Source organism: Choloepus didactylus, chromosome 9 (genome assembly GCF_015220235.1).
Source record: "Choloepus didactylus isolate mChoDid1 chromosome 9, mChoDid1.pri, whole genome shotgun sequence".
NCBI lineage: Eukaryota > Metazoa > Chordata > Mammalia > Pilosa > Megalonychidae > Choloepus > Choloepus didactylus.
The window spans coordinates 96,113,214-96,132,447 of record NC_051315.1 but is presented as its reverse complement, the minus strand read 5'-3'; the positions used below and the strand labels follow the sequence as shown (position 1 = coordinate 96,132,447).

Sequence of the window (19,234 nt, the reverse complement as noted above, 5' to 3'; positions counted from 1 at the left end):
CTACCCCGTCCGGGTAAGACCTTTTATACACAATTAACAACCAATAAGCTTCTAGGCTAGTATCGCGTATACAGGATTTCGATTGGTAGGAGCGGGTGGCGGATACATGCGTCACTATGCGGAAACAGGATGCAGGCGCCATCTTGGCTCACTCGATGGGCGGGGGTAACTCTAGAGCAGGCTGCAGCGCATACGCTAGGCCCGATTCGGGAGGCGGCTTTCCACAGGCCATTATATTTATTTGCATTTATCCTGAAGGGAAAACATAAAGCATGTATTTCTTACTATTAGTGAGGCTTACTGTATCTCACTTTCCTATAATTTATAGTTTGCTATAGTATTTTCTAATTTTAAAAATTCCTTTTATTTTGAAATTAAATCCCTTTTTAAAAAGTTTTCATTTTGTAATATTAGTTCTGTGATTAAAGAAACCTTAAAATAGTTTTTATTGAGTTTTATTGGATCAGCAGTTTCCACTTGCTAGTTTATTTTTAAAAATATATTTGCACTGCCCTTGCTACCTGTTACATCTTTAAATATTTCACAGTTATTTCCAGAGAAATAAAAATTTTAACTTTTAACCCTTTTCTCCAAGAATGAACATAGACAACCCTCAATACTAAACCATAAGGTGTTAGTTTATTAGCATTTATAAAAATGTATTCCAGTTAACACTCATCTACAACTGCTCTTAGAGAACTTGAAGTATTTGACTTCATGGATGTAGCATCATGATACACAGAAAATGTTTGGATGCTAATTTTGGGGATATTTCCATGGCAGTAGCATAAAGACAGATTTATATAATATTTCTCTTTCATCTTTTATACCACTGACTTAAGTAATTCTTTTGTAATCAAATCAAACATGTAGACAGTAAGCTCCATATATGGCCCAGTGCTTTGACTATGAGATTTTATTCAATACTTGTTGAATGAAGAAAGGTAGGTTGTAAATTATCTTAAGTTAGTTGTGCTGCTTTTATTTTTTCACTCATCGACCTTTTGGGATGTAGTTTTCCCAATTGTAGTGAGTTGTGACAATATGATTCAAATTTATGCAGTCTGATTGTAAAGTCAATATCCTTAATCAGGATATTCTACTGCTTTGTGGAGTGAGTAGTCTCAGAAAAGATTCAGTCACAGAATGGAAGCTGGAAGGGTTCTTGGACAGTACTGTGGTGGAAAACCCAGTGTGACTGGCATTCGTATGGGAGAAAACAGGAAGGCAACAGGGTGGCTTATGAACCTTAGAACAGAAGAACCCCAGAACAGCCCACAGACATTTACTAAGAAGTACAGAGACTCAATATGAGAACAATAGCTAATAAAGGAGGGATTTTTCTCATTTCTGTTGTAAGGCCTAAAAGAGTTGGAATAGTTTGGCCCTATGAACTTGTAAAACTGATCCACCGTGGCTCCCTTTCAACACAGGGCCCCATACTGACAGAATTGGCTGGGAATGGAATCATAGTTGAGCAGGATAAAGATGAAGGAAAGTGAAGGTCCAGATTAGAGTCGAGAAGAGGAACAGAGCAAGGAAATCACAGAAATGGGGAGAGGCAAAATTCGAAAAGTACTTGCTCGAGCATTTTCTAAAACTGAGGAAAAGATTCAAGAATCCTTAGATTCAAGAAGTACAAGGATCCCAAGCAAGAAGTGTCCATACCTAGACAATGCAAAGCAGCCATAGAAAAGATAATGTAATGACAAAGGAATGCTGGTATAATAGAAATTAGAACTGATTGTGATATAATATTTTCTGGATATTGAAGGAAATCTAATTATCAATTATGAACCTGGAACTTTATACCTCAAAAAGCTCTTTCAAGAACAAGGGCGAGGAGGTGCAAGATGGTGGCATAGAGAGGTATGGAGTTTAGTTAGTCCCCTGGAGCAAATAATAAACAACTAGGAACAACTAGTAAATAATCTGGAACAACTGCTGGGGGACAACCATTACTGTCTACACATCATACACCAACCTAGATTGGGTGGAACGGCTGAGATCACAGTATAAAATGTGTTTTTACTGCGGCACCGCTCTGGGAGCCCCCTCCCCCATGGCAGGCTGAGCTGCAAGGTCTCACTCTAAGAGAAAGCAGCATTCCCAGAGCCAGCGAATATAGCTCAGCCTAGCTCCAACTGGGGTTTTAATTAACAAATGTGGACTGCTGAATATACACTACAAACATAGACAAACCCTTAACAAGCAGCAGAGTACCCTGAGGTTGCTCCCAGTGGAGAGGTGGTGGGGCTGATGGAGAGAAAAAAATTAATTAAAAACAAAAAAATACAGAGATTTTAGAGATGGACCTTGGAGAGCTGGAGGGTGCCTGTGCCCTGGAAAAGGAGCCCAGGAGACTAGTTAGTGTCTATGGGTGACAAGGGAAGCTGGGGGACCATGTCCTGGCTCTGAGAGGGGGCTTTCTCTCCCCTTTTCTCTCTCTCAACTTGAGTGGCTCAGTGGAGAGAGCCTCAGCCATTTTCAGTTCACAGCTCTCTGACCCAGACGGGTGGAGTTGGCAGAGCTATTCAAATGCAGAAGATAACAATCCTTAGGGGTGTATCTTCCCTTAGAGGAAGGAGGTGGGGCCCAGCTCAAGTGCCCACCCTCCCTTCAGAACTCAGACCCCATGGCCTGGGGAAAAACAATCAATCCAGAAACAACTTAACCTGAAAATTAAAGGGGCCACACCTCTTGCACCAGTGGGTGGACAGGCTGACAGGCGCCACCTGCTGGGCAGGTTAGGAAAAGCACAGCAGCTAGAGGCCTCACAGGAGAGTCTGACAGTCTTCTAAGACACACCCCCAGGGAAACCTGACATTGAATATTGCCCCCTTCTGAGACCTGAGCCCATTCTGGTCTGGGAAAATCTTATTGGGATAATCAAGGAGACCAGATGCCTAGACAACAGAAAACTACGATTCATGCTAGGAAAAACTAAGATATGGCCCAAAGAAACAAACTTACACTTCAACTGAGATACAGGAATTGAAACAACAAATGTTAAATCAATTCAACAAATTTAGGGAAGATATGGCAAAAGAGATGAAGGATATAAAGAAAACACTGGGCAAACATATGGTAGAAATTGAAAGTTTGAAAAAACTACTGGCAGAATCTATGGAAATGAAAGGCACAACACAAGAGATGAAAAACACAATGGAGACAAACAACAGCAGATCTCAAGAGGCAGAAGAAAACATTCAGGAAGTGGAGAACAAGACACCTGAAATCCTACAAACAAAAGAACAGATAGGGAAAAGAATGAAAAAATGTGAGTAATGTCTCAGGGAAATGACTGACAACATGAAGCGCATGAATGTATGTGTCATGGGTACCCGAGAAGAAGAGAAGGAAAAAGGGGCAGAAGCAGTAATAGAGGAAATAATCAATGAAAATTTCCCATCTCTTATGAAAGACAAAATTATAGATCCAAGAAGCTCATGTACCCCAAACAGAATAGATCTAAATAGACCTATGCCAAGACACTTAATAATCAGATTATCAAACGTCAAAGACAGAGAATCCTGAAAGCAGCAAGAAAAAAGCGATCCATCACATACAAAGGAAGCTTAATAAGACTATGTGCAGATTTCTCAGTAGAAACCGTGGAGGCAAGAAGGAAGTGATGTGATGTATTTAAGATACTGAAAGGGAAAAACTGCCAACCAAGAATCCTATATCTGGCAAAACTGTCCTTCAAATATGAGGGAGAGTTTAAAGTATTCTCTGACAAACAGACAGTGAGAGAGTTTGTGAACAAGATGAGTGCTCTACAGGAAATACTAGAGGGAGCACTACAGACAGATACGAAAAGACAGGAGTGAGAGGTTCAGAACACAATTTTGGGTGATAGTAGCACAACAATGTAAGTACACTGAACAAAGATGACTGTGAGTATGATTGAAAGAGGAAGGTTAAGGGCATGAGGGACACCAGAAGGAAAGAAAGAAAATAAGACAGGGACTGTATAACTCAGTGAAACCTAGAGTGGTCAATGATTTGTGATTAAATGCGCAAATATGTTTGTACATGAGGGTGAACAAATGAATGTCAAGTGTTAAAAATGGGGTGGTATTAGGGAAAAATATATAATCAATGCAAACTAGAGACGATAGTTAACAAACATTGTTTTATGCTCCCTTTAATGTAACAAAGGCAGTGTACCAAAGCTAAATGCCTATAAGAGGGAGATATAAGGGAGGGTTATGGGACTCTTGGCATTGGTCATGTTGTCTGACTATTTTATTGTACTTTATTTCAATTCTGTCTTTCCCTTTGTTGCTTTTTAGCTGTCTTTTTTTCTTTTCTTTCTTTTTCTTTTGTCTCTCTACCTTCTTTGACTCTTTTTGTAAGAAATGGAGATGTCCTTATGTAGATAGTGGTAATGGCGGTGAATGCATGAATACGTGATTATACAGGGAACCATTGATTGTTTACTTAGGATGGCGTGTATGGTGTATGAACAAAACCATCTTAAAAAAAAGAAAAGCAGGTTGATGAAGAAACCTTGAGGGCACTATATTGAGTGAAATAAGTCAGACACAAATGGACAAATATTGTATGGTCTCACTGATATGAAATAACTATAATATATAAACTAATAGACATGAAATATAGGTTACCAGGATATAGAATGAGGCTAAAGAATGGGGAGCGGTTGCTTATTATGAGGAGAATGTTGAACTTAAGTGTTTGGAAATGGACAGAGGTGACAGTAGTACGTTATTATGCGAATAACTAACAGTTCTGAATGGTGTGTGAATGTGGTGGGAAAGGAAGCTTATAATCATGTATGCCACCAGAAGGAAAGTTGGAGGTTAAAATATGGGAATGTATAAAACAGTGAATCTTGTGGTGGCCAATGTCCGTGATTAACTGTACAAATATTAGAAATCTGTTTCATGAACACTAGAACAAATGTATGACACTATAACTAGAAGTTAATAATAGAGGGGCATTCTGGTTTGTTAGTGCTGCCCTTCACTAAAGGATGGCCATTGGCGTCTGGAAAACTTAGCTCGGAAGGCATGTGGCTGGTGTCGCTTGCTCCCAGGTTGCGTTTCAAAATGGTGTTCTCCAAAATGTTGCTCTTGGGGCATTTTGTCCTCTCTTAGCTTCTCAGGAGCAAAAGACTGCTTTCAAAGGCCATCTCCAAAACGTCTCTGTAAGCTGCAGCTCCTCTCTCAGCTCTTGTGCGTTATTCCAAGTGGCCCTCATGGCTGTAGCAAGCCTGCTCCTTCTCTCTGAGCTTCAGTAGTGCTCTAGTAAACTAATCAAGACCCACGCTGAATGGGCAGGGCCACACCTCCAAGGAAATTATCTAATCAGAGTTATCACCTACAGTTGGGTGGGTCGCACCTCCATGGAAACACCACATTCACACACCATTCAGCACTGTTAGTTATTCTCCCAATAACGTACTACCGTCACCTCTGTCCATTTCCAAACAATTAAGTTCAACATTCTCCTCATAGTAAGCGACCACTCCCCATTCTTTAGCCTCTGTATCCTGGTAACCTATATTTCATGTCTATTAGTTTACATGTTACATATTGCAAAGAATTACAATCTGATCAACACTAATACATCTGCCCCCACAAGATTGCATAAAAAATAATGGTGTTTTGGGGGACATAATACATTCAAACTGGCACAAGGGGTATATAGGGAAAAATATACTTAATACAAATTATGTACTGTAGTTAGTAGTATTTTAACATTCTTTCATCAACAGTAACAAATGTACTATACCAATACTATGAGTCAATGATGGAAGAGGGGTTTAGGGGTATGGAAGGATTTGAGTTTTCTTTTTTGTTTTTATTTTCTTTTCTGGAGTAATGAAAATATTCTAAAACTTTGAAAAAAAATTGTGATGGATGCACAGCTGTGTGATAGTACCATGGGCAATTAATTGATTGTGCACTTTGATTATATGGTATGTGAACAATCTCAATAAAATTGAATTTTTTTTAAAAAAAGAACAAGGGTAAAATAGACATTTTCAGACTAATAAAAACTGAATGTACAACCAGAAGATCTGGACTAAAAACCTTTATAGGACAAATTTTAAGAAAAGGAAAAAAGATGCCAGATTGAAGGTCTGAGTTTGGTGGTGGGGTATGGTGATTAAGCCAGTAATAATCTCTAATTCGTGAGGCATTGAGAAAGAACTAAAATATTGGACCACAATAGCATAATATTGAGGTCATAGATGATCAGGATTAAAGCTAAGGTCTTTGTATTATTTGGGTGGAAAGTAAAGGAAATTGATTAACTTTGGACTTCATTCTTTTAGTGACTACCCTAACTTCCAAAGTAGTAAGTATATTGGGCAGATAAAATGAGAAAATAAACCCAACCCCCAAATAGAAGACAATAAAAGAAGGAAAAAAAATAGGAAAGAAAAGGGAAGGAGGAAGAAAGGGAGGGAGAGAGAGAGAGAGTAAAAAGGAGAAAAGAAGGGACAACTCAGGGCTCAAAATAAGGTGGGAGAAACAAAATAAATGCAAATTGTTCAATTAAATCTCAAAGATTATTAGAAAGCGTGAATAAGCAGAATGCAGCTGTTTTATATATACAAAAGATACTTAAAACTTAAAGACACAAAAAGATTAAAAGTAAAAAGAAAGGGAAAAGACGAGAATCAAGAAAAGCTGATATGACTATGTTAATATCAGATTAAAATAACCTTTAGGCAAAATGCATTACTAGACTTAAAGAGGGCCACATTTTCAGGATTAGAAAATCTACTTCACCAGGAAGATATCTTTCTTAATTTTAACTAATAATAGCATTAAAATATGTGAAGCAAACATTGGCAGAACTACCAAGAGAAATTCACAATTTTCAGTGACCAATACATAAATAAACACATAAAAAAGGATATACAACATTTAGAAAACAGTTTAAATGCTTGACCTAATAGATATCTTAGGACCGTATCTAATAGCAGGAGAATATACATTCTTCTCAAGTGGAAATGGAATATTTCCAAAAATTGTTTCAAGTATGAGACCATAAAGCAACTCTAAGCAAATTTCAAAGAACCAATATATAGAACATGTTGTCTGAACATATGTGTTCAATATACAGGCATGTTCTTTGATTTCTGATTTGGAAATTAGAAAATACATCTGTGTTTGAAATTAGACAGAACTCATGGGTCAAAGAAGAAATCATCTGGGAAATTTTTAAAATTCCAAGTACTGAATACTAACTTATGATATGTAACTAAGGTGTTTGGAGTTGTATTTTTTGTTTTTAAGGGTGGAATGGGAAAAAGCTGAAAGCTGAAGAGTGACTTACTAAGAGTTAGAAAACCTAGATTCTAGTCCTAATTCTTCCTGGGTTGAGTCACTTATAACCACTAGAGCATGTTTCCTGATTTGAAAAATGAGGGAAAGACTAGATAAATCTTTAATGGCCAAGTACTGTAGTGTCAGTTAAGATTCTGTGGTTCTGGTGTGAATTAATTCACAAGGTTTCATGTCTTTGATGATAATCACAATCTTTCTTGTGGTTTGGTTTTCTGCCTCCTAAAATCTGAATTAAAATAGTGCAATTCTGATGAGCACTAACAAAATACTGATTTTATTTTGGGGCAGAGAGAATCTTTGAAGACCATGAAAACTTGGTTGAAAATCTTCTTAATTGGACAAGAGATAGCCAAAACAAGCTTATATTTATGGAACGTATAGAAAAATATGCACTTTTCAAAAACCCACAGGTAAGATTAAGTGATTTATAGAGGTAAAAAATGTTATATGTTTATCTTCTATTATTCTATTACTGCTAAGTTAATAGAGTGAAAAGACTGGCAACCAGCTGGTGATAGGAGTGACATAGATGCCAAGCCCCATGGAAGCATTCACTACTCTTGAGGTGGAAGGTCTGCTGGGGACTGGGTGTTGTGCCTCAGGGAGGCTAATCTACCAGTCCTGCAGAACAAGATGGGGGGATCCCATGTGGAAGCAGAAGTAGCTCCAGGGAGCCACCAAGTATCTCTTCTCTGTAATCCGGAGATACGGGGAACCCAGCTGTTTATTTGGTGAGTCCCTCATGCAAAGAAAAGTAATTACCATATTTAAGTTTCTCTACCTCAGCCTTTTATCCAGTTGACACTTTATTTTGATTTTTTTTTGAATTATTTAAAAAAAAAAAACCCAGTACCTTGATTATAAATGCTTCCACATTCTAATGTGTAGTACCTTGATTTACTTGACACCTTTGCTTTTTCCAAAATAATGTTTGGATTAATACTTCCCAAAATGCAGATATTTTACAGAAGTCAGCATGTGGGAGTAAACAAGAACTCATTAAAAGGGGGAGGAAAAACAGCAGTAGTGTTAAAGGTATTGAATAGCTATCTTTCAGATTGCTTAATCATGACAGATCACCTTTTCTGGATATCCGGCAATACCAACAGACCTTTTTGTAGGCAGTTGTGGAAAAAAATTATAAGGCTAATAATTTGAATTCAGATTTCTGCTTGAATCACGCAGTTGAGATTATGATGGTCTCAGAGAAATTGGGATTTCTTCTTTAAAAGCCCAAACATAAATTTCCTGGATTTAGTAAGCTCATTATATTTTAATGAAATTTGCCTTAATCATTGTACTTAATAATTTATAAACCTTTCGTGAACGTTAAGTAGCTTTTATTAGAATCCTGAAACACATTTGCCAGCTTTTGCATATAATGTCACCTTTGTAATTTGGCATAGGGCAGTTTATGGAATAATTCATGACAAATGAAAGGTAAGGAGGAGATCTGCATTACGCATCTTAGTGATGATGCCCAAATGAGTACTCCCGATAGTATACAGGCAGAAATTGACACGGAATTACTATGTTGCTAGAAGAAATCATGTGCCAAAGGAATTACAGAGTGAGTTTATCCTTTAACTTTCATTTATTCATTTTTCTAGAATTATCTTCTGGGGAAAAAGGAAACAGCTGAGATGGCAGACAGAAACAAAGAAGTGCTGCTAGAGGTACACACCCCCTTTTTTCCCCTTCACACTTAAACATTAAAATATTAAACACCTTTTTAAGTCAGGTATGTCAGTGTTCTTTATTTGTAGTTACAATTGTAACTAAAGAAATCTCTATTTTTGATAGCATGAGGGAGAGAATTCAACTATGTGAATGTGCAACTAAAGGGCCTTTTAAAAAACTAGTATTTTGCCAAGAGATATTCCAGAGGACTAAAGGCAGGGAGTAAAGAGATTTTAGGGGCTGCCGAGTGGGAGAAAAGTCTTAGTCAACAAAGGATGTGCTTATGGTGTTTTATCTACTTGCCCAAAGAGAAATAAATTTGAATATAATTAGCTGTTCACAAAATATTTCAAGCCTTAAAGAACTCAAACAAATTTTTTATTCATAATGATCATTTAAAAAAATTTATGTATTCTTGTTTTGAGGAATAATAAATTTAAACTTAACTGAATTTTTGGCCTTTTGGGTTTTGCTAATTTCATAAAACTAAAATGAAAGAAGTTAGTACATTTAAAAATCTGAACTTAGCAACAAGGCAATTAAGAAATGAAGATCAGCACTTAGGTTTTGGTGATACTGGCTACAATTCAGTAAAAATCCTTTATAATTCCTAATTTTTCTGTATTTTGGAGAGAGGAAAATTATTTTAGGCTGAAAACATCCCATGTAAGTGCTTAGCAAGGATTTCTTTTAACCAAATATGTGATTGTTTTTTATTAATATTAGATTTTTATATAAACATGGACAGTAGAATTCAAAATTGTGTTTTATTTACATTCTTTTCAGCATTAAATATTTTAAGAATAAATGCACTCAGCATCATATAAATGATACAGTTTAAAGTTGTTAAAGTTTACCACCCTCTTAACATGTTGCTTTCTTTTAAAATATATTCCTATATACCCTTAGTTAATCTAAGTGTATTGTCAGTTTAGAGAAAAATAAAGTTTAATGCTTATGCTAGCTCTCATACTTGACTAAATTTAGATATAACTATACTGTTTACAAATGTATTTAAGTACTATTATATGTAGCTAAGTTGACATTTCAAATTAATTTTTCTTTAAAACTTGCATTAGGTATAAGGTTCATAGCTGAAAATTCATTATTCCATTTATGACTGACATTTTTACTTAATAAACCTTTTGTGATTACTATAGTAATTCCAAAATAAATCAAATTTAGAAAATTCTAATTGAACTAAATTAGCTGCATGGTTTCAATATAAATCTTGACTTTGCTTTAATTAGTGTCATGCCTTTAACAGGGCAAAACACAACTTTATTCTCAGAATCCAAGGATCATAAGTCTTTCCAAATCATCTTATTTTAGGAATGTTTTTGTGGGAGTTCTGTAACTGTACCAGAAATTGAAGGAGTCCTTTGGTTGAAAGATGATGGCAAGAAGTCCTGGAAAAAGCGTTATTTTCTTTTGCGAGCATCTGGTATCTACTATGTCCCTAAAGGAAAAGCGAAGGTGGGGATTGGCTTTCGAGCTTCCTCTGTATGGTAATTGCTTTGAATTGGTAGCGAAGTTTGCTGGCAAGGTGAATCCAGGCTCCTGTTTGTTTTGACTTGTGTAGGACACAGAATATCGATTTGTTTATTGATCCATTACAAAGAAAAGGAAGTCTGAAAAGTTTTACTGTCTGGTCTTTAGTTAAGCCTTTCTCAATTCTCCTAACCAAATTTGAAATCATACTTTCATTATTTTTGGGACTCTCATCAGAGCAGTTTGTTTTGTTTTGTTTTTGTATGCAGAGGATACTTTCTAGGATTATTTGACATTTTAGTGTTGGTTAGAAAATATACTTTTTTCTGAGGGCCAAAGAATTGGTAGCTATAAACTCACATGCTTACTGGGGCCAGCACTATTTTAGCCCTTTACTGTATCATCTCATCTATGCATTAAAACAATCCTGTGCAGTATATATTCTTGTCCATATTTAACCTTTGAGGAAACCCCCAGTTGAGAATCACTGTACTTGAGATATAGCACTGAACTACAAGATATTACTTGTCACACTATTCTGTACTATATTTAAAGTCTCTTTAAAATACCAACCTTTCAAACAAGTCAGTGTTCATTATAAGTGTCAAGATAGTAAGTGAAATAACTAATTGCACCATGGATAGAGAAGAGGCATGGAGAATCTCCTCTTATCTTCTGTAAAATAGCATTAATTTCTACATAGTACAGTTTTGATTCTCAAATCAAACTTTTTAAAATTTGAAACTGTTACCAGATGTGATATTTGCTTGTTTACACATTATTGTTAATTCAGTGTCTGGTTGTTTTTTGTAATCTTAGGTCTCCCGAGATCTTGTGTGCTTTCTCCAGCTGGACCATGTCAATGTGTATTATGGACAGGACTATAGGAACAAATACAAAGCACCTACAGACTATTGTCTCGTGCTAAAGGTAAACGTGTATTTCTTCTTCAGAATTTTAATTGATGTTAGACATAGAGCAGGTTACTGGATATTTTAGAAGAGTTTGGATCTCTATCAAGTATATTATTTTTGCTTTATTATGTAGGTTTTTACAGGAATGGTAAAGGGTGGTAAGGAAAAGCATATGCTACTTGGCATTTCTTCAGCTGATAATTAGCTAATTGGCATTAATTAGATGGTACTAATAAGAAGTACATACTGGACTATAAGCTTTGGGTCATAATATGTAAAATGGATTAGATTATAAATTTGATACATTTGTTTTATTAGCAGACTTGTTTTCAAAAAACTTAGAGCCATATGTGGGACATAATGTATTTTATGTGTTTTAGGTTTTTTCCTGTACTAACTTAGCAGAGCCATCAGAGGGCACTGTGCCCAAGTACAAACTGGACTGATTCTCATCTGGTTCAGAAATAATTTTTAGTCTTTTTCCCTTGAACTGTAGTCTCAGTAGTTCATGTATGTATTATGACTTGTTTGAGCTATGTTTCGTGCTTTCTTTTTCTGCCTTCTTTATCCGATCTTTTGGGCTTCTTATACTGATTTGCATCTGTACTTTTGAGAACTGACATTTTTAGTGAATTTTTAGTGATCTATAGGAACATTGATAAACACAACACATATCAATAATTCAGGGTAATGATGAAGATAATTAAGCGTTTCTCAATGGTTCCATCTTAGGAATCCCTTGGTAAACTGTTTAGGTCTCCATGTTTATATCATCTTGATTTTACTTTTTGAAATTGTCAACTGGGTTTGAGGGGTGGGATTAGTTTAGGATTTATAGCTGGGATTTTAATTGCTTTCAAAAAATTAGATGTCTCGTCATGGCAACACTTTATTAAATAATTCTTTCTTGGGGAACACCACTCTATCTTTTAGGTTTCTTTCAGCAGAAAATAAGAATAAAGTAGTTCAAAATATCTTAATCCAGCAGTTTTCAAAATGAGGTCCAGGGATCTTGGGAGTTCCTAAGACCCTTTCAAGGGATCCATGATATCTGAATTATTTTTATGTAATGCTAAGATGTTATTGCCTTTTTTACTCTCATTCTCTCATAAATGGATAGTGGGGTTTTCTAAGAGGTAACATAACATGTGATGATATCTTTGCTAGCAGAATGTGCATTTGTGTATTCTTGCATTTTAAGTGTATACTTGCATTTTAATTTTGTCTTAGTTTTAATTTCTAATAAGGGAAATGTCAATAAACATAACCCATAGAAAGGAAAGTTATTTGGGGTTCTCATAATTTTTAAGAGTTTAAAGGGGTCCTGAGGCTAAAACATTTGAGAACTGCTGATTAAACAGTGGGAATTTATTATCTCACAAAACACAAAGACAATGAGAGTTGATTATTTCAGTGACTCTAGATTGTCAGTGAGAACCCAAATTCTTTCTGTCTTTCTCTTTTCCATCTTCTGTCTATCATCTTATTCCCAGGCTGGCTTACCTCACAGTCACAAGATAGCCATTGCAGTTCTAGTCATCATATGTAGATCCAGCCCAGCAAAGTACAGAAGAGGAGAGAGTATTTTTCCTTGAATCTACATGTGTAAGAAGAAAATATTCCTGAGGAGTTATGTGGCCATCCCCTTGAGGGTCACTGGCCAGACATGTATGTCCACTCATAAACCAGTAGCAAGGGGAACAAAGCCACTGTGGTTTATTTATATACTCAGAATGCAAACCCTGAGGGACATTGATGATGGGTAGATACCCAGTAAAATTGGGGCTCTGCCATAAAAGAAGTGTGAGCAAGAGTTAGCTGTGAAAAGACAATCAACAGTGTCTGCTACAATCAAAATTAATTATGGCCACCAACTATTATTTAAGCCCTTTGCAACATACAGAATTCTTAGGTTAAGAGTATTTTTATCCTGAGTTTTCTGTTTCTTTTATGATAATGATGTGTATGCTCCATATTTGCTTTTGGTGAATTGGCTTAAACCAAATTCATGTATTTGTGTTGCCTGCTTGTCTATATCTAGAAGTAATCAGTGTCATGAAATACAAAATCATGATGCCACCGGGAACAATAATATTAACATATAATGTCCACCATATATTGAAGAACTATGGTGGCAGATTCTGCACTAGAAGACTATACATGTCAACCTTACAAGTTTGTTTTGGAGTCCTTGCTTTGCAGATAATGGAAACTGAGATTAATTTGCCCAAGGCTATACTAGCATTATGATTCAAATACATGTCTTTTTGCCTTCTGAATTCTCTAGTAGAATTTTGCCTAAGTAAATATTTTTGTTTAGCATATGAGTTCTGACAAACAGATGAAACAAAAGATCCTGCAGCACAGCTTCTACATAAATGCAAAAATAACTAATTATGAGGTCTTTTGCCTTTTGTCAGCTTTGAGCTATATTTACTGATGCTGAGTCCTTCCAGTGAAATGCAAGTTCTAGGAAGTGTAAACACACCTATAGAAAGTAATAAAACCCATCATTTAATAGCTAGTTTTAAAAAGTTTAATTTATTTTAGCATGATAGATAGGAAGGTAAAAAGAAGTTACTGGAGTTCCAGTCTACCGAGATGGCAATGTAAGGCATTCCAGAGTTGCATGCCTTTACATAATTTTTGAACAACTAGCAAAAACTGGAAGGGCCATCTTGGTCAGAGCTCTGACAGGGTGAGTGCTAAATCAAGAAAATTTGCATAAAAATGGTAGGAGAAGCTTGTGGTGTACTTATTGGCCCCTCCTCCACTCCCTTCCCAGTGCAGTATTGAATCAGTGTGCCCTCTCATAGTGGGTACCTTGACCTTTTCCAGAGGGGACAGAGTAACCCCTGTGTGCATACTGGGTTGCCTGTATGTTGGTGGCAGTCTGAAAGACTGAACCAGGACACTCTTCTCTGGTTCACTGCCCAGAACTTGCCCTGCCCACAAAAGCAGCATACAGACAGATAAAGGAGTGTAAGAAAACAATCAAATTGAAGTAGACTGGGTCAAATGATTACTGGTTTCAAGACATACAATAATGTATGGGGGCGGGAGGGGATTTATCTATTTAAAAGGGAATGGAGGGGGCATTCTAAACCCTGTAAAGATCCATGTAAATGGGGGAATTCCTAAAGCCACAAGCTCACGTGCAAGACAAGACACACGCTCAGAAAAAAACAGTGAGGACCCCATGCTTTTGCCTTGAGTTGATGTTCATGGTAGGAGGGCTTAATTTAGCTGAAGGAGAGGCCAACACAAAGCCAATTTGAAAAGGCTATGAAAGGTATTTTTTGCCTAGAGTTATTTGTTTTTGTTAGCTCCTGGCACACAGGGAAACCTGTCATATCACCAGCTGGATACAAACTTAAGGAATAGATAGTTCAGGCACATTAATTTGCACATTAAAATGTACACATTAAAATATTAAAATGTACAGTGTGCAACAAAAGATTACAAGACAAACAATGAAACAGGAAATGATTACCCACTCAAAGAAACAAGATAAAACTTCAGAACCCACTAATGAATATCAGACTTTTGACATACCAGAGACTTAAAAAAATGATCATCAATATGCTCAGAGAACTAAAGGAAAACAGGAAAAAAAAACACTGAATGAAATCAGGAAAATGATATACGCATAAAATGAGAATCTCAAAAAAAATTACAAAAAGGAAACAAATAGTAATATAGAAGTAGATGACCACAATAACTGAAATAAAAATATCCTAGAAGGTTTCAACAGCAGACTGGGACTGACAGAAGAAAGAACCAATGAACTGAAGCATGAGGTAGTAGAAACTATTTAGACAGAGAAGCAGAAAGAAAAAAGAATGAAGTGAGCAGAGCCTAAAAGACCTGTGGGGTACCAGCAAGTATACCAATGTATAGTTTGTGGGAGTCCCAGAAGAAGAAAGAGAGGAAGGGGCTGAATGTGACTTTTCAGAGAAATAATGGCAGAAAACTTCCCAAATTTAATAAAAGACATGGAATGTATACACTCAAGAAGCCCAGCAAACTCCAAACAGTATATTGTTGAAGAGAACCACACCCAGACACATTATAGTCAAAGTGTCCAATGCCAAAGATAAGGAGAGTTACAAGATTTGCAAGAGAAAAGGAACATGTCATATGCAATAGGATCTCAATGAGATTATGTTCGTTTTCCATCGGAAACCATGGAGGCAAGAAGGCAATGTGATGAAATATTTAAAGCGCTGAAAGAAAATAATTGCCAAACAATTTTATATCTGGTGAGATTTTTCAAAACATAAGGGAGAGATTAAGACATTCTGAGACAAAAGCTGAGAAAATTTGTCCCCACTAGGTCTGCCCTACAAGCAGTATTAAAAGGAGTTCTTCAGGCTGATAGGAAAGGACACTAGACAGTTGATCAAAGCAGTATAAGGAAATAAAGATCTCTGATAAAGGCATCCATATGGGCAATTATAAATGCCAGTATAATTGTATTGTATTTTTTGGTATCTAATACCACTTTTTACCCACCATCTTCAAAGATATAATTTGTAGCAAGTACTACAAAAAGGTTGGGGGGGCGGTGTATGTTACTGAATTCAAGTTAGTTATCAAATCAAATATGATTGTTATATATTTAGGGTGTTAAATTTTAACCCAATGGCAACCACATGAAAAATATTTGAAAAATATATCTAGATAAAAATGAAAAGGGACTTAATATGGTACAATACAAAAAAACATCAAGATGAATAAGAAAATAGGCATTAATGGAAGAACTGAGGGTCAAAACGTCTACAAGACTTACAAGACTAAGCAAAATGGCAGAAGGAAGTCCTTCATTATCAGTAGTGACTTTAATTGTAAATTGATTAAACTTTCCAGTCAAAAGGCAGACATTGGCCAAATGGATAAAAAAAATGACCAAACTATATGCTGTTTGCAAGAGACTCATATTAAATTCAAAGTCACAAGTAAATTGAAAGAGAACGGATGGGAAAAAATATTCCATGCCAATGGTAACCAAAAGAGAGCTGGGTAGCTGTACTCACATCAGATAAAATAGACTTTAAGTTAAAAACTGACATGAGGAACAAAAGTAGTCAATTCAACAAGAAGAAATAACAATTATAAATATATATGTACCTAATTGCAAAGTCCCAAAATATCTGAATCAAATATTAACAGATTTGAAGGGAGACATTCAAATTTCTACATTAATATTAAGAGACTTCAGTACACCATTTTCAATAATGGATAGAACATCTGGACAGAAGATCAATAAGAAAATGGAAGACTTGAATGATACTTGCTGAGAATACCTAATGGACATATATAGAACACTTCACCCAACCGCAGCAGAATACACATTCTTCTATAGTTAACATTGGCCATTCTCCAGGATGGAGCATATGTTAGGTCACAAAACAATTCCTAATAAATTTAAAAGGATTGAAATCATACAACATATCTTTTCCAACCCCAATGGAATGAAGTTAGTTATTGTGGAAAACTCACAACAAATGTAGAGAATCAAACAACACATTCTTAAACAACCACTGGGTCAAAGAATCAAAAGGGAAATTAGTAAATACCTTGAAGTGACTGGAAATGAAAACACAACACACCAAACCTTATGGGATGTAGCAAAGGCATTGCTGAGAGGGAAATTTATAGCTCTAAAAGCTTACAGTAAAAAGGAAGAGAGATCTCAAATCAGAGACCCAATGTCACAACTGGAGAATGTAGAAAAAGAAGAGCAAACTATACCCAATTTGAGCAGGAAGCAGAAAATAACAAAGATAAGAGCAAAGTAAATGGGAGGCTGAGCCTTCCTATAATTATGCCTAAGAGGCACCTCCAGGGGACCTCTTTTATTACTCAGATGTGGCCTTTCTCTCTCTAAGCTCAACTCAGCAAATAAATTCATTAACCTCCCACCATGAAGGACACGACTCCCAGGGGAATGAATCTCCCTGGCAACATGGGACATGACTCCTGGGACTGAGCCTGGCCCAGCAGCGAGGGATTGAAAATGCCTACTTGACTAAAAGGGGGAAAAAGAAACGTAACAAGCTGAGTTTACAGTGGCTGAGAGATCCCAAATAGAGTCGAGAGGCTATCCTGGAGGTTTCTCTTATGCAAACTCCAGCTATACATCCCAGGTGGCCACAGTATGCCGTGCCCTTACCAAAAGTAGTCCCCACATACCTAGGTCCCTACCTGAGATTCCATAAAAGATCCACTCACTAAGTTTTATCTCTCAGAAACTTAAATCCACCAGAGTGTTCCTATGCCAGACGAGTCCTAAAACCCAGAGGTAGCAGCCACTTTTAAGAACGACAATCAGAAGCAACCCCCTTCCCCAGGCTGTCAACACACCCTTTTAATATGAATAAGTTAGGGGGGTTACTGTCTAGACACCCCTGAAGATGGAGGAAGAGATTGAGAGGAAAGGGTAGCAGCAAACAAGATAATATTGAACAAAGGGCTATGAATACTGAAACTATATATATATATATATATATATATATATATATATATATATATATATATAGATGCTGGGTTGTTGGAATAGCTGGAAGGAGGTGAATGACATGGTGGAACTGTAACCTATGAATATTCTTTGAAATTTACTCTACAGCTACTCATTGGATTGTGCTTTGAAAGTCTTCACCTTTCTGTATATACTCTATATTTCATAATAAGAACTGAAACTGTGGCACTGTAACCCGTAACAGTTTTTGAAATTACCTGTATAACTGCTTGTTGAGCTGTACCTCAAAAGTTAACACCTTTCTGTATGTATATTTTACAAAAATGGAAATAGCTGAAGTTGTGGAACTATGACCCATAATATTCCTTGAAATTTGCTAACTACTTGTTAAATTATACTTTGGAAGTTAGCACTGTTATGCATATATGTTAAAGTTCACAATTAAAAAAAACAAAATAGGGAATAAAAAATCAGTAGATTAAATAAATAAAACCTGGAGTTGACGTCATCAACATGATGATGTAAACAGCTGCTGAAAACCTCGCGCCAGAGATTCAGGGAAAAAAAAAAAAGGACAGTTCTCACTTGTTCAGAACTCTGAAGGATGGTATAGACTGGAGGGATCCCACAAATGCTGACGAAGAAAGAGAAAAATATCAGTAGGAAACCTCTTGTCCTGAACTGGCCAGTCCTCACTTCTCCCCCTCAGTCAGTCCCACACACTTTGGGAAGTGCACAGAAGCAGCAGCTGAGATCCCTTCCACTGGGGACATAAACTATAAAATCTCCCACAACAGTGAGACAGATCCCCACCTATATCCAGACACAGAGAACCTAGCCCACAGAGACCTATGGCAGGACTTAAGCTGTGGGGGAGGGTGGAATACAAAAGGGCAGCAAAGAGGAATTTTCAAAATGGAGGAATAGGGAAGGTACCACAAAATCTTCCCTAAAAGCAGCAAGAAGCCAGTCAGAAAATACCCAAATCAACTATTTGGGGGCCCAGGGGACTGGGGAGGATATTTCAAGGCCCAGGTAAGTAAAGGACAAAGAGTCTGAGAAAACATGACAGAGACTGTTTCCAGCCCTGAGTCCTGGTGCCCATCCCCCACCCTTGAGGGAAAAAGCAATGGGTGGCCTGATCCTTGCCTATGGCTGCAGGCTGGGGCACCTGGGGAAATCCTCCACCACAAGTAAAGTGGGGGACACAGCCTCACATTGAGCCAGATTTTGGCCAGTGAAGTGAGTACACAGGAACCTCATAGTTTCAGCCCTGCCTGGTCACACATTGCCTGGGCTCCAGGAGGTAAACAGCTTCTGAGGATGATTAAATAACAGAA

At 36.8% G+C, this 19,234-nt stretch overlaps 1 protein-coding gene across 1 annotated transcript in view; it reads left to right on the top strand.

Annotated features, from left to right (window-relative positions):
• RAPH1 (Ras association (RalGDS/AF-6) and pleckstrin homology domains 1) overlaps positions 1-19,234 on the top strand; it is a 132,279-nt gene that overhangs the window by 86,402 nt on the left and 26,643 nt on the right. Inside the window, 4 exon segments of the mRNA XM_037849031.1 lie at positions 7,617-7,738; positions 8,939-9,004; positions 10,341-10,484; positions 11,319-11,429. Of these exon segments, the coding sequence (XP_037704959.1) occupies positions 7,617-7,738; positions 8,939-9,004; positions 10,341-10,484; positions 11,319-11,429 (443 nt within the window).